Here is a 14940-nt window from a genome sequence, read left to right on the forward strand (position 1 = left end):
TCTGGGCCGCCTGGCAGTGACCCAGCGTCGATGCGTCTTCTCACGGCGCCAGTATTGGCACCGAGGGGCCGCGTAAATGGTGATGCCTCGCGTGCTGCGCGTCCGTCGCCTACCTTTGCGCACGAAGTAATGGCCACGCGTGCCGCGGCCGTCGCCCTGCCTCCGCCCTATATAAACAAGGGTGCGAGCATCTCATCTCCTACCCACTAAACCCTAGTCGCCACACAACCTCCACCGTGGAATAACGTCTGCCGCTTCAACAACGTCGGTCGTCGTGCTTAGTGGCACGACAGCGGCGTCGACACCACACTGCAGTAGTATGGACCCGCCGTGTGTCCCACTTTACTTCCCGCAGGCGGAGTGCATGGCGCCGGAGGCGCCACCTCTGCAGAGCGCGCCGGCAAGGACGACGGCGTCCAGGAGCTCGTGCACCGAATCTTCAGCAGCCGGCGACCGCCCGCGCTCGGCCTGCGTCAAGGAGGAGGACGTCGCGGCCTAGCCACCACTTCCATCGGCGAAGAAGCAATGGTGGGAGAAGGAGGTGGAGGCACAGGTAGCCCTCAGTGGCGGCGACGACCTAGAGGCGTTCCTCGGCCAGAACTTCATCGCCGGCCGCTCCGTCGATAAGGACTACCGGAGATGACAATGGACCCGCGGCAGGCGGCGGTGTGGTCTGCCGAGGACCACGACACCAACTTCGTCGACCTCGCCGGACCTTTCGAGCCGCCGGTGCCAAAGGAGGAGGAGGACGACGACAACTGGTCTTTCAAGACATCCAGCGACAACCTCGACTTCAACACCTTCGACGCACGTTGCCGCTAGTTTTTTTAGTTTTTAATTTAAATTCGAGTAACTTATGTATAAGTTTCGTTTGAATTTCGTATGAATATCATTTGCAATACGTCATTATAAGTTCGAATTTTTATTTGTCGTATGGAGGTGCCATTATAAGTTTGAATTTTTATTTGTCGTATGGAGGTGCCGGTGTGGGAACAATATCCCCAAACAGAGGATGGTCGCGGCCCATATGGCAGTGCCGGCGCCTATTCGGGGGCCGCGAGTGGAGATGCTGTAAGCAATAAGGAAGCGGTGGGTGCGGACGCAAACACGTGCAAACCTATTGGCTAATCCAAGCTAAGCCTCACATGTATCAACGACACCCTGCCGCAGCACTGATTAGGCAAAGGTAGCAGGCTCACATAACATAAAACGACAGTGGGAAGACAATTATAGCAATCGCAGATGAGCAGCCCCAGACATATAATAGGCTTATACAGAAACACGACAGAAGCACAGAGCGAAAACGCAATTTACATATAGTAGGTTGCATAAGAACTAACCAGTACAACAGTAAACTGTTCGGTAATACAAGCAAGTTATAGTGATAAACAAACATAAGTACTTGAATAAAAGGCACATGAGAACATCTAGATATTATGGACAGGTAGCTGATACTGCAATTCACTTCAAGCCGGACGAGGTGATAGCCTCATCAAACATGCACCTGTAATCACGAAAAGAGAGTAAACATGAATAGAACCCTTCAACCATCCAGTAATCAAGGAAGAAGTGTACAACTATATCAACCGATCCTGATCTTGACATCCATCTCTGCAAGGGCACAGTCTAATGGTAGCATGCGAATGCAAATCGCAAGAAACCAAACAGAGGAAAAGACCATGAGGACATCGCCAAGGAGCAGCTGTTCAAGATCGTAGCAATCACTTGGGATTCCATGCACTGGTTCTGCGAGCCGGAGCTACAAGCAGCTGGCCGTTCGACCAAGCTCCTTGACAACAAGACGTGTCCCATTACACAGACCATTTGCCTGACTCAAGTTTCTTAGAAGCATTATAGGAACACCAGGCTTCAAAACAAGCTTATGCTGTGGAAAATTGATCAGAGCAATAGCATTCAAAACTTCAGGTGGACAAAACAAATCAACCTCATTGACAGCATCAGAACCATTGGCTATCGAATCACAACTTAAATACCCTCGAGGAGGCTGAGGTACCAAGCCCAACACAAAATCATTCACTTCCAAGGCAAAATCGTTAGTCGGTGCTAGTATGGCTCGCTCACGAAGGTATTCCATTCGATGGTAATTAGCAAGGAAATCAACATACGTGGATGAAACTATGGCAGCAATCTTGTTATCATCGGTACGAATCAGCAGGTCCTCTGGTATCTGTATCCAAGTCAACTCACTATCGCCTTCCCTCCTAGTCATCGGTAATTTTCCATCACCAAGATCCAGAACCCACTTACTAAAAACCTCTATGCTTTCCTTCAGGGAAGAGTCTGCATCAGGGACAGACAAGCGCATGTTTATAGACAAAACCAAGGGTACAACAGATTTCCACAGGGGAGACTGTGTTATGGCAGCATCGATAATCTGTGGCCTAGACCCTCCCTCAATCACCGGAAGTATCTGTCTAAGATCACCTCCCAGAACAACAACCTTACCACCAAACGGGACATCAGCAAGCAAAGGGTCATCACCTGACAAGACATCTCGCAACGTCCTGTCCAGTGCTTCAAAACATTTTCTACTTGTCATTAGAGCCTCATCCCATATTATAAGACAGGTTTCTTTAAGTAGATCTGCTAGGTTAGTGCCCCTTTTTATATCACAGAAACTATTACTATCAACATGGAGCGGTATCTTAAAGCGTGAATGAGCAGTTCGTCCACCAGCAAGCAACAAGGCCGCAACACCAGAAGATGCAACAGTAAGCACAATTTTTCCCTGGCCCCGAAGATAAGCAATAATAGCATTCCACAGAAAAGTTTTTCCTGCACCACCAAAACCAGAAACAAAATAAAACCCAGGTTTCTCTGCTAAGACAGTGTCAACAATAGTTTTATACGCAACACGTTGATCAGCATTTAGCTTCAGAAGAAGAGTAAAGATAAGCAATAATAGCATTCCACAGAAAAGTTTTTCCTGCACGACCAAAACCAGAAACAAAATAAAACCCAGGTTTCTCTGCTAAGACAGTGTCAACAATAGTTTTATACGCAACACGTTGATCAGCATTTAGCTTCAGAAGAAGAGTAGCTGCTACTGCAGAAAGCTTTTCGGCATCGTAAGACATTTCCTCACGTATTAACCTATTGTCATAATTATTGGGGTGCAAAGACGTTTTTCCAGGCAAATTAAAATTAGCAATCGAAGACCCATACTTAACAAATAGGCTAGACAACTCATCAAGTAGTAGATCCTTAAGCTCAGCCTCAGGAACCATGTAATCCATTTTCCGCAAAGCGATCCTAATACGGTATTGTATGTCATCGGCAAGATGAACCCAGTATTTGGAAAAGAAATCCTTTTCGTTCTTCACACTACAATGTATAAGCATCGTTACAAACAAATGTCGTAACCTATGGCCAAAACCCCAGACCACAGCCTCATCAAACGCTCGATACCACTCAAGGTCATCACCTAACAGTCCCTGAGCAACACACGCCTCCTTAAAACTACCATACACAGTCCCTTGAAACGTGCGAACATCAGCGAAACTTCTAGCACCCTTAACAATCATAAGCAACATTCGCAAGTAGTAAAGCTCACCAGCGTTTGGACCAACATAATACACACGGCCTATTTTCTTGCCTCCACCCCTTGGATGCCAACTTCGACTTTCACCATCCCAAGTGAACTTGGTGGGATAGTCACAATAAGTCAGGCACCGACCTTCCTCGTAATCTCGGTTTGCCACAAACCACTCAGTCAGTGTTGTTTTTTTTAGGAAATCTGAAGCAGCAAGCCTAGAAAGATTAGTGGATGCACTGAAACTAATCCAATTTTTATTCTGAAGGTGCACAACTAAGCGCTCAACAGCCGAGGTCTTGCCATGCAAAGTATAACCATAGATTCGCCAAAAAGCATCTTGCTCACAAATGTACCGAGCTAGCAAATATTCGTTCACTTCATCTACCAGAGGAGGATCACTACCATCAGCAACTGAACAGTTAGCTTTTGCCCTTTGCAAGTAAACATTCGAAAAATCTGGACCTTTGGTCACATATTTGAATAAATACTTCATGACCTGTGTCTTATTACACCACTCAACATTAAGATGGGCCTGGTATTTTTTTAGCATTGCCATGTTATACGGGACTACCCATCTATTATCAAGATAATGCCCATTCTTATAGACAGTACGACCATCACGACACCGTCTATATAAAGCAAACCCATGCTCGTCTATAACAGTCTCTTCCCGAAACTCCTTTGGAAAATGCTTAGAACAAGTATTTTCTTTCATACACACACACTTATCATTTAGTTCACCACAAGGACCATGCATCATGAACTCAGACACAAGCACATAACCTAGAGGATCAAGAATAGGATCTGGTATCTCAGCACATATAAAACCGTTAATCGTGTCAATTGTTTCAGCACTAACCTCTCGTTTGTCTCCTTTTAACCAGATGAGGATGTGAGCATGCGGCAGCCCTCTCTTCTGAAACTCGACTGTATGAAGAACTGTAAAGAACAACAGGTTAGTACAGAGAAACAAAAAAATATCAAGAGAGCAAAAGGCAGGGTAAAAAATCATGCGCAAGAGCAGGTGAAAGAAGAATATAAACAATAGCAACCCTGGCCTAGAATACAGAAGGACAAGCGAAAGAGGAACAACAATTCAACAGCAGGACGAACAGTACCAGCATGGATAGGTCCGTAAACAAGGCCTGCTTTAACATCAGCTAAATGCTCCTCTAGCTTCATGTTATATACCCTTACAATAATATCAGCCCTATCATGAGGTTTCTGGCCAGGCTCCAGCAGCAACACCTCTGCAATCTCAGGCCATTTTGGGTTGCAGGTAAAGGTCTCAAACAAAGTAGGCGCACCATAGACCCGGCAAATCGCAAGGCCATCCTGAAAGTGTTCCATGAAATACCGTTTACCTCCGGTATGGCTAGAAGGCAAAATAGTTTTTTTACCTACGGCCGCCCCACTGCTGTTACCCGCATCAACCGAATCCGTAATACCTTCTAAACTTTCGGATCTAAAATCATCCTGATGCTTAAGTATGTACCAAAGCCGATTTTCATCAATGCATGCCCGGGCATCAACAACAGCTTGGGAAGAAAGAAGGGCATAGCATAAATATGGATTCGGTTGGTCCGGGCGATAATGACAGAGGTAACAATAGTAGTCCTGCATAGTCATTGTAACCCGAGTTCTATCACCGGCATCTCTATAAGGAATATCAAGCTGGAAACCCCTCTCAGCGTACGGAAATAAAAGCGGATACTGCAAAGACATGAAAGCTGGATGCAAAAACGAAACCTGCTGCAACCTATCCGCAGTATCATGTATAACAATATCTCGGCATGATGACTCAGGAGTAAAATCACCAACAACCAAAGCAGCTAACTCATTCGTTGAAGGCAGGCTAAACTGCGGACCATCGCCTTTTTTAGGAGCAATAAGTCTAATAGAAACCTTCTCTACCTCTTTTCCTTTAAGACGCTCTCTCGCCTGGCCGAAATTGCTGAACCAAAGGATTGTGTTCATTAAGCATATCTATTAAAGCAGCAACCACATCTTTGTCTAGACCACTATCGGAACTGTCATCCGGATGTAAGGCATGAATTCAATTGTCCACTTCATTTGATGTGTCATAAATATACAACTCAGCATACTTAGGAGAGTCGTATTTAGGTGGCACGGAATCATCTTTGGCAGGCAGAAGAGACCCCAAGCGATGATGCGTTTGACCAGAGATCTTAAAATAATCAGGACCCTTCTTCGATTTTAGCGACCGATCTACATTAGCACCCATGGATGTAAAAGCAAACAAACAGTTGTACTGTCGAATTTTCCTCAGGAAAAGCTTGGAAGCACGATCGCCATCAAAATTTAACAAACGACTCAATAAAGGCGGGGGCTCTTTGAACGGGTCTATGAAAACTTTTCCACCTTTACAACAGAGGTTGTAAACAATGCTATTTTCTTTCCAGGAAGAAGCACTTGGAATGCTCTCCTGAAACTAAAAAACAGCCTTGCAGTGCGGGCACCGGTATTCAGGAGAGCCATGGTATGATCTACCTGCATAGTTCGCTGAGGCGAAGAAAAAGGTAAGATCCCTGCGAACATAAAACGCAAGGAAAACCACGACAACAGCACAACCTACCTTTCAGAGACTCGGCAAATTCGGCAGGAAATCCTGTCCAATCAGTCGGGAGGGGGCCTGTCACTACATGCTCTATGTACATCGCAAAAAATAGGACACAACAAACATCAACATGGTACAGAGAACCAAACAACGAAGCAGACAAATATTACAGCGGGATGGCACCTCGGAATTTATGACGCTGAAGATCAATGGTCTTCCTACGGATCCTACGGTTTCTGGCCTGAATAGAGGGATCCACATTTGGGTGAAAACCATCCCCTATCCAACCAAACACATGAAACAACATAAGAAATCTCACTGGGAGACACAGGAGGGAGGGGGGAGGCAGAAGACAAGAAAGAAAAGGAGCCCTACTCTTTCTCTTATACTTAGACCAATCTACAGGAGCAGACGGTCCAGGATCGCAAGGCACAGGACCAGTAGGCACAGGAGGATCCTGTGTCCTAGACAACGGTCGGGGACGTCGAGCCCGAGCAGGACGAGGAACAGCAGTTCCAGGGACAGCAGGCAGACGCGTAGCCCGTGGCCTAGATGGCCGAGGATTACGAGGCCGAGGATCACGAGGCATCCTGTACAGCAGTCATGAACATACAAAATACCCTACAGAACCAGGGCAAAGAGGTAATATGAAAATGAAAGCAGCATCACCCATGAAACCAACAACAATAATGCAAGGATTTAACTCACAGAACGGAAAAATAACACTTATTCGACCACAGAGCCTGCTTATTGCAACATGAGCACATGCGATATTAAGAAATGCTAACAATACACAAGCCTATCCGGACACAAACCAACACTTGCACGAGGTAGAACCAACCAATCGAACGGCAAGGTAAAGCGAACTGTACCCACTAAAGGCAGAGCTAACTATACCTGAGTAAGCCGAGGCGCAGAGCATACCACGAGCGCACAAATCCTCAGAGGAAGCCAACCCAGCACCAACACCAGCACCAGCTAGAGCACATCAATAGAAGCGATGGATCATATTAGGAGCAGCAAAACATATCTAAAAAATGCATCGACGTTTGTGGTGTATTTACAAGAGGCACAACACCTAGATACAGAACCAACAATTCAGCAATACAACAGGCACAACAGCTAGATCTACAGAATTTAAGCCAACAATAGCAATAAAAGTAAAGGATCGGATTGGGAGCACCAAAAGGGATCCAAAAAATGCACTGATGTTTCTGCTATATTTACAACAGGCGCATTTTCCATTTTCCAATCGATCATGAATTGATCGTGTTTTGGCAAGTCTTGTTTGATACTACTGAAACTGGAAAGCAAGGATAATGTTAAGCTCGTCAGCATTCTTGCTAACTTCTCTCCCTGTCAGATGTGTTTCTGTATTTTTTTACATTTCGTGGTTTGGTCCTCTGTACTGTCAAATTATCGTTTGTTTGGTGAGTTCATGTAAAATCCATGTTTGTTGAGCGTGGTCAACTGGCCATGCTTAGTGATGCAAAGTAGTAAATTAAATTGGTTCTCTGTTAAGGCCTTTTGTTTACACGAAAACTGAAAAGAAGTTAAATTATATAGAGAAGTAATTGAAAGATGTTGGCATTTCACATTGCGCTGAATCACACTGTTACACATAAACATCTCTCCAAAAAATTGAATAGTTCATAGGAGACCGAAATACACATATCAGTGACCATGTTTAAGTCTTCTTTTCTTATCTAGAGATCACTGAGAAAAAAACCAGACCGAAAAATGATATGATGAAACAAAATATGCAATCAATCATGCAGTTATATCTGTCAGGGAAGCAAATTAAGTTATCAAATGCCAGTTTAAAACCTAACTATGATATCTAAACCCTAAACAACCTAGATCTACAGCATCTAGCATAAGCTAGATCGAAATTAACCACCTGAAAGGCACCAAACATACATAGCAGGGATCCATACTCAGCAAGACGAATAGTAAGTCCCATGAGTTGAGCAGCAGGACAGATCTAGCATTTAAATCTAAGAAGAACTAACATGAGAACAAGAACAACAGTAGGTCTACCATGGGAAAGTAATATTCACCTTGTAGAAAGCACGGGACGACGCCAGTACCTTCCAAGAACAATCAATCGGTGCTGAAGATCCCTGCAAGAACAAGAACGAACAAGCAAGAGATTAGCTGGTGCCCAGACTCAGCAGCCTGCCGACGAGAGCAGCCTACAGCCCGCTCACCTCAACCAGCAGCGGCACGAACGAAGGCCATGGCTATCGCAAGGTCAACCGAGACGAGATCTGGAGAGGAAGAGAAGAAGAACAAGAAGAGGAGGCGCGCGGCGGGAGTGGGTGGGGGAAAAGCAAGGAGAGAGGCAGCGTCGGATAAGAAGGAGCCCCCAGGGGCACCGGAAACACGTCGCCGGCTGTAGAACCGTACCCGACGACGAAGCAGGGGGCAGCACGTCGGGCACCACGCGCGCCAGAGGACGCGAAATCCCGAGGCTAGCCCCAACCGAAGAGAAGATTGACAGCGCGGGGCATGTCCGCTCTCTCTCCGCGGAGGAGGAGGGGGGCCCTCCATCGCCGGCGAGCCCATCCCGGCCTGTACCCGTCGAGGAAGGAGACTCCGCCACGTCCGCCACGCACCGCTTGCGTCCGGCTCTCCCGCAGCAACTGGAGAAGGAAATGACGAAAGTGCCCCCGGCGGGCGTGCGTAATTACAGGCGGAGCCACCGCGAAGCGGTGCGCAAAGACGTCGACGGGCGCAAACGTACACCCAGCAGCTGACAGCCGGGCCCCGGAAAAAGCAGGCCCTACTTGTCAGCGCGTGGGCGGGCAGGGCACGGCCGGTGAAAAGGATTCGCGAGGTTTGGACGGTTCGGACCACATGAGCAGTACCCAGAGACCGGTCCGACGGCCAGGATGGCTCGATCGGAAGGTTGGACGGCTCACAACGCGCCACGTCCACAGAAACGGACGGCCCAGATTCAGGTGGCCTGGATTGAGGCCCTTAGGTGCCCAAATGTTTAAAAGAGATTCATCATGACACCTGAAACTCGACGGAACGGGCACCTTGTGTGGATTTTTTTTACAGATCAATTTGCGCAGGTTTTTTGCGCAGGTTTTTTTTTGTTGTTAAAAGCAGCAGCGCTGCATTCTTTTTTTTTCAATTCTTTTAATTAAGAGAAGACAACATGTTACATGCTAAAGGTTTTAGCCGTACAAAAGAAACGGGGACTACATCTCGCCAATTTAGCATGCCCCTTTGAGACCAGCGCGCGCCCAAATTTTGAACTCGCTGCTGATCTTTTTTTGAAGTAAGAATCACGTATATTAGCAAACAGACTGTCTCATTAAAAATCTTTCAGTCCTCTTAGGTACCCTGGTAAGGAATAGAGTGCGTAAGAAACCTGCTGCAACAACATTACAAAGCGTTCTTACAATCGTTTTGGAGAGCAGCCAACACATCCGTTGGGACAGATCCACTAAGAGAGCCTCTAGAGCGACCTCTCCCTAGCTGCGCTAAGCTATGAGAAATACCATTACACTCCCGAGCAACCTTTCTAACAGAGATATGATCAAAAGCCCGCAACAGCCCCTTAGCCTCCAGGATGATACTCCAGAAATGCAATATGTTTCGCTCATCACTTGTCAGCGCTTGCACCACACGCAAACAGACACTCTCTAGCACTGCCCTTTCACAATAATGTAGTTGAATGGTTTTAAGGCCCTCCAGGCATGCCAGAGCTTCCGCCTCTTCAGGGCTGGAACAGCTAGGAATATGGAGCCAGGATGATTGAATCACCTGACCATGGTAGTCACGGATTAACACTCCCAGACCAGCTGATTTTGCCCCTTCATCCCAATCAGCATCGACGTTCACCTTGAGCTCACCCGTCTGCGGCGGAGACCACCGAGAGATGGCAGGGGTTTTGGGCGCATGTGAAGCCACATGCGATATAGGTAGAGGGGTTTTACCCTTTGGATCCGGAGCTGGACCAGTGCAATCTCGATAGGACTCAAGATAACTACGGAGGTATGAGATCGATGCTGCAATAGACGCCTTCCCGTCACCATGTATCACATTATTTCGATGGTGCCAAACACGCCATAGAAGGAAAATGACTTGATCCCTCTGTGTTGCCCGGGAATGAAGAAGGAGATTCAGAATCCACTCCTTACCAGATAAGCCAAACTCTTCCTCCGGCGGCAAGTCCCAATGTGCCCTCGTGCCCTCTCTCAGCGCATGAGCAAGCGTACAAGTAACCAGGGCATGATGAACACTCTCAGCTCCGCAGCCGCATATAGTGCAGGTAGGCAGCACTGTCGATATACGTCGATGGACCGCCACTTTGACAGCTAAAGTTTCTGTAGCAGCCTTCCACGCGAAAACTCTCAGTTTTGGAGGTACTCTTGCTTTCCACACCAAGTCCCAAATTCTTATGTCCCCATTAGGATTAGAGCTTGATTGTCCCGGGCTCATAGCAGCAAGGCCAGGCTCTAAACCGAGACGGTATGCTGAGCAAACCGTAAACATGCCATTCTTCTCAGGGATCCAAGCCACAAAATCCTCGCACGGTGTTGACGGAAGCTTGATAGATAAAATAATATCAGCGTCATGGGCATAGCATATTTCCCTTATCATCCACTCATCCCATGAACGCGTGTCCTGGTTGATCAATTCAGAAACCCATCGCCTCCTATTAGTGCGCCGCTTCACAGCCACCCTTGGGTCATCAACCCGTGGCAGCCAATTGTGTCTAAAAATACGCACACTAGAACCAGTGCCAATTCTCCAAACAACACCTTTTTTAGCAGCTCTAGACCATAAATAATACCTTGCCATGTGGTTGAAGAATTTTGAATAAAAGCCGTATCAAGGAGATTGCCTGACGGATAATAGCGAGCCTTAAGTAGCCGCGCACACAGGCTATCAGGAAATTGTATAAGTCTCCATGCTTGGCGTGCCAGAAGAGCTTGATTGAAAACTTTAAATCTTGAAAGCCAACTCCCCCTTGGTATTTTGGGCGCGCCAGTCTGTCCCAAGCTATCCAATGCATTCTTCTTCTATTCTCCTCGTCACCCCACCAGAAGTCCCAGACAATTTTAGTGAGATCTTCCAACGGACCAACCGGGAATTTAAAGATTCCCATTGCATATGTGGGGAGGGATTGGAGGACCGACTTGATCAGATCTCCTTAGCAGCACATGACATATATTTCTCAGCCCAATCTGTAGCTTTCTTCTTAAAATGCTCCTTTAGCGGCTGAAACTTGCCCCCCTTTAGACACCCCTCCGGGATAGGGAGCCCCAGGTATTTCTCTTCAAAACATGTAGTCTCATATTTAAGAATTCCTTTTATACTGGCTTGCACATCCGCAGAACATTTCTCTCCAAAAAGAATGGAGCACTTACTGAGACTAACCAATTGTCCAGTGCATCTTTCATAGTCATCAAGGATACTTTTAACCACCATAGCCTGCTCAACCGACCCCTCAAAAAACATGAGGCAATCATCAGCGAAGAGAAGGTGCGAGATACCAGGTGCTCTTCTACATATAACCAGGTCCTTTAAAGCTCCCTCCTCGATTTTCCTCCTAATTAGACAAGAGAGGCCATCAGCAACAAAGAGAAACAAATATGGTGACAAGGGATCACCTTGGCGAAGCCCGCGTGATGGAGTAAAGGAGTCCAATAGCTGCCCATTAAAGCGAACAGAGTAGCGAACAGTGGTAACACAAGCCATAACCCACTGAACCCATTTGTGATGAAAGCCCAATTTCGCAAGAACTCCTTCCAAGAATCTCCAGTCAACACGGTCATAAGCCTTAGCCGTATCCAACTTGTACGCACAAAATTTCGACCTTGCAGCAGACCCCTATTGAATTGAATGTAAACACTCAAAGGCAACCAGAGCATTATTAGTAATTAACCTCCCTGGGATAAACACACTCTGAGTAGGCGAGCCTGCAGAATAGGACGTAGTCTGTTTACCATGCATTTAGACACCACCTTATAGATCACATTACAAAGACTGATGGGCCTAAAGTCCTTCAACGACTCCGGATCACTCTTCTTTGGGATAAGAATAATAGCCGTGTCATTTACCCCCTCTGGCATAATGCCATTCTTATAGAAGCTGCTAGTGTCACATCATGGCGCATAAACTCCCAGTTCCTTTGCATAAACCTCGCTGGAAAACCATCTGGTCTCGGGGCCTTCAACGGCCCAATTTGGAAAAGAGCATCAGCAATCTCCTTTTCTGTAAACGGAGCACACAACTTCTCATTCATGGCCTCATCAACACACTCATGGAGCATATCACTAATGATAGCAGGGTCTAAATTCTCCTCCCTTGTAAACATCCCCTCAAAGAAATCTCGAGACATGTTATCCATCTCAGCCGAGTCCATAGTCCAAGTGCCATCACTCCGTTTTAGTTTCCTCACTTTGTTCTTTTTATGGCGCCATGATGCCTTTCTATGAATTTTTTTGTGGTACGGTCTCCCTCTCGTAGCCAGGCCACGCGAGATCGCTGCATCCAGAGGATTTCTTCTCGATATAAAAATTAATCCATCTCCCTTAGCAGCACTTGTTTTTCCTCCAAGCTTGCCATATCAGATTTCTGTTGAAGTTCGTCTAGTCTATCTCGCCTCCACTGCATCTCCTTTGGAACCGATTTAAAATGAATATTCTTCCAAGCGTAGAGGCTACTCATCATATCCCGGAGTGCGTCCTGGATAGAACCCAGGTCGCTGCACGGTACTCGCCGTGACCATGCCTCTTCCACCGCAGCAGGGAGTGAAGGTTCACGCTCCCACGCGATCTCATATCGGCGAATGAACGAGCCCGACCGGCAGCCACTGGCCTGTTCCGCCTCCAGTAACAAAGGACAATGATCTGATCGCGACGATGACAAATGTCGGAGGCGAAACTGCGGGAAAAAGGTCGACCAAGCAGGTGTGGCCACCACTCTATCAAGACGGACCCGGACATTGCGGTCCCCCTTGTGTTTGTTGTCGAAGGTCCAGCGAGATCCCGTGAAGCCAATGTCATGGAGATCACAAAACGATAGAGCATCTATGAAATTTTCCATCAGTCTCTCTGGCCTTCTTGTCAAGGAGAAGTGTTCCTCTTGATCTTTGGCGTGGCCTTACTTCTCCATATTGCCTCCCCGAGCTAGGACCTCTCGCTCCCATGCATGAGCATGCTATATGTGGACTTAGCGCTATACCTCCCTGAGCTGGACCATGGCCAGGAGAAGACATTAGGGGCGTTCCCGTCGCGCTGAATGGTGTTAACCGCGAGCCACAACGCGATCACTTCTCTAGCCCCCTGGTCGCCAAAGTTCCAGGGATATCCAACAGCCACCGATTCTCCACAAGGGCTTGGGCCACCGTCCTTGAGTTTTTGGCCCTAGTGCTGACAGTTAGCGACAAACCAGGGGCAAAGTCCTCAGCAGCACGCCCATCGATCCATCTATCTCGCCAAAAAAGGACTTTGCTGCCCTCGCCAACAGAGATGCCGACAAGGCTGTCGAACACCTGACGGGCCTCACTATCCTTATCCATCGGCAGGCCATGCCACGGTCGGTTCTCCTCTGTTCTCCTAAGCCATTCCCACCGGACACGAAGTGCCAACCCCTGAGTTCTGAGGCACTTGACCCAGACCGCCATACTCGAAGGGCTTGCAGACTCGGTTCCACGCCACCAAGCATTGGCCACCAGTGGCCCTATCTTTGGCGGCCTAGAAGAAACCTCGCAGGCTCCTATCGATCTCCTCTAGCAACCAAATTGGCGCTTCCGCCACCATAAGGTGATGAATGGGACGGGCCGCCATCACTGCCCTGACTATCGTCAGCCTCCCGGGTTTGGCGATAAACCCCTTATGCCAGGCAGGGACTATGCGTACGGCCCATGCCATTGGGCTTTCGTCAACGGCCTGAGCGCCAGCTGAAGCCCCAAGTACCTAATGGGGAAGTCCTTGATGGGGCATTGTAACAACTCCTCAATCAGCTCCTTGTGCTGCTCTCCGCCTCTAATCAAGGTTGCGGAGGTTTTGCGTTAGTTCACATGTAGCCCAGAAGCCTGTCCAAATAGCTGCAGTAGCTCTCGAATGGCCACCAAATCAGTGACCGTGGGTTTGGTAAAGATTACCACATCGTCAGCGTGAATGGACATGCGTTGTATGTTGGTGCAGTTTTCGATCGGCGAAAGCAACCCAGCCTCCGTAGCTCTGCAGACAAGGATCGTGACCACCTCCATAGCCATCACGAAGAGTTGGGGAGATAGCGGGTCACCCTGCCTCAAGCCCCTGGGCGTGGGCGATTGATACGTATCCGACGTATCGATAATTTCTTATGTTCTATGCCATATTATTGATGATACCTACATGTTTTATGCACACTTTATGTCATATTCGTGCATTTTCTGGAACTAACCTATTAACAAGATGCCGAAGTGCCGCTTGCTTTTCTACGCTGTTTTTGGTTTCGAAATCCTAGTAAGGAAATATTCTCGGAATTGGACGAAATCAAAGCCCAGGGGCCTATTTTCTCACGAAGCTTCCGGAAGTCCGAAGGAGAGACGAAGAGGGGCCACGGAGGGGCCACACTATAGGCGGCGCGGCCCCCTTGGCCGCGCGGCCCCGTGGTGTGGGGCCCCGTGCCGCCTCTTGACCTGCCCTTCCGCCTATAAAAAGTCTCCGTGACGAAACCCCCGAGCACCGAGAGCCACGATACGGAAAACCTTGCGAGACGCCGCCGCCGCCGATCCCATCTCGGGGGATCCAGGAGATCGCCTCCGGCACCCCGCCGGAGAGGGGATTCATCTCCC

At 47.8% G+C, this 14940-nt stretch overlaps 1 protein-coding gene across 4 annotated transcripts; it reads right to left on the reverse strand.

The window, feature by feature from the left end:
• Nucleotides 1–1291: 1291 nt before the first annotated feature.
• Nucleotides 1292–8698, reverse strand: LOC124678212. 4 transcript variants are annotated; one of them, XR_006994373.1, is made up of 5 exons: nucleotides 8345–8698; nucleotides 8195–8257; nucleotides 7059–7112; nucleotides 4416–4495; nucleotides 1292–1504 (listed from the first exon to the last, which is right to left on the reverse strand). XR_006994373.1 is itself a non-coding variant. In XM_047214131.1 (5 exons), exons 1-4 carry the CDS (start codon nucleotides 8685–8687, stop codon nucleotides 4433–4435), a joined length of 324 nt encoding a protein of 107 aa, XP_047070087.1. In that variant the 5' UTR covers nucleotides 8688–8698; the 3' UTR covers nucleotides 1292–1504; nucleotides 4416–4432. The 4 variants fall into 4 exon arrangements, 2 of the variants coding, with proteins under 2 accessions (XP_047070087.1, XP_047070086.1); XM_047214131.1 differs by having other exon boundaries at nucleotides 8544–8698; XM_047214130.1 differs by having other exon boundaries at nucleotides 7032–7112; nucleotides 8544–8698.
• Nucleotides 8699–14940: the final 6242 nt, after the last annotated feature.

The sequence above is a fragment of the Lolium rigidum genome, chromosome 7 (assembly GCF_022539505.1).
Source record: "Lolium rigidum isolate FL_2022 chromosome 7, APGP_CSIRO_Lrig_0.1, whole genome shotgun sequence".
NCBI classification, from domain to species: Eukaryota; Viridiplantae; Streptophyta; class Magnoliopsida; order Poales; family Poaceae; genus Lolium; species Lolium rigidum.

Bases quoted from the DNA above. Each gene is read 5' to 3' on its own strand.
- LOC124678212 (XM_047214130.1), bottom strand. From the start codon at position 8,687: ATGGAGGGCCCCCCTCCTCCTCCGCGGAGAGAGAGCGGACATGCCCCG. The intron at 8,258-8,543 runs GTACGGTTCTAC...TTGTTCTTGCAG, and splicing joins GCCCCCTGCTTCGTCGTCGG to GGATCTTCAGCACCGATTGA. The intron at 4,496-7,031 runs GTATAGTTAGCT...TGTTCTTTACAG, and splicing joins CTGCGCCTCGGCTTACTCAG to TTCTTCATACAGTCGAGTTT.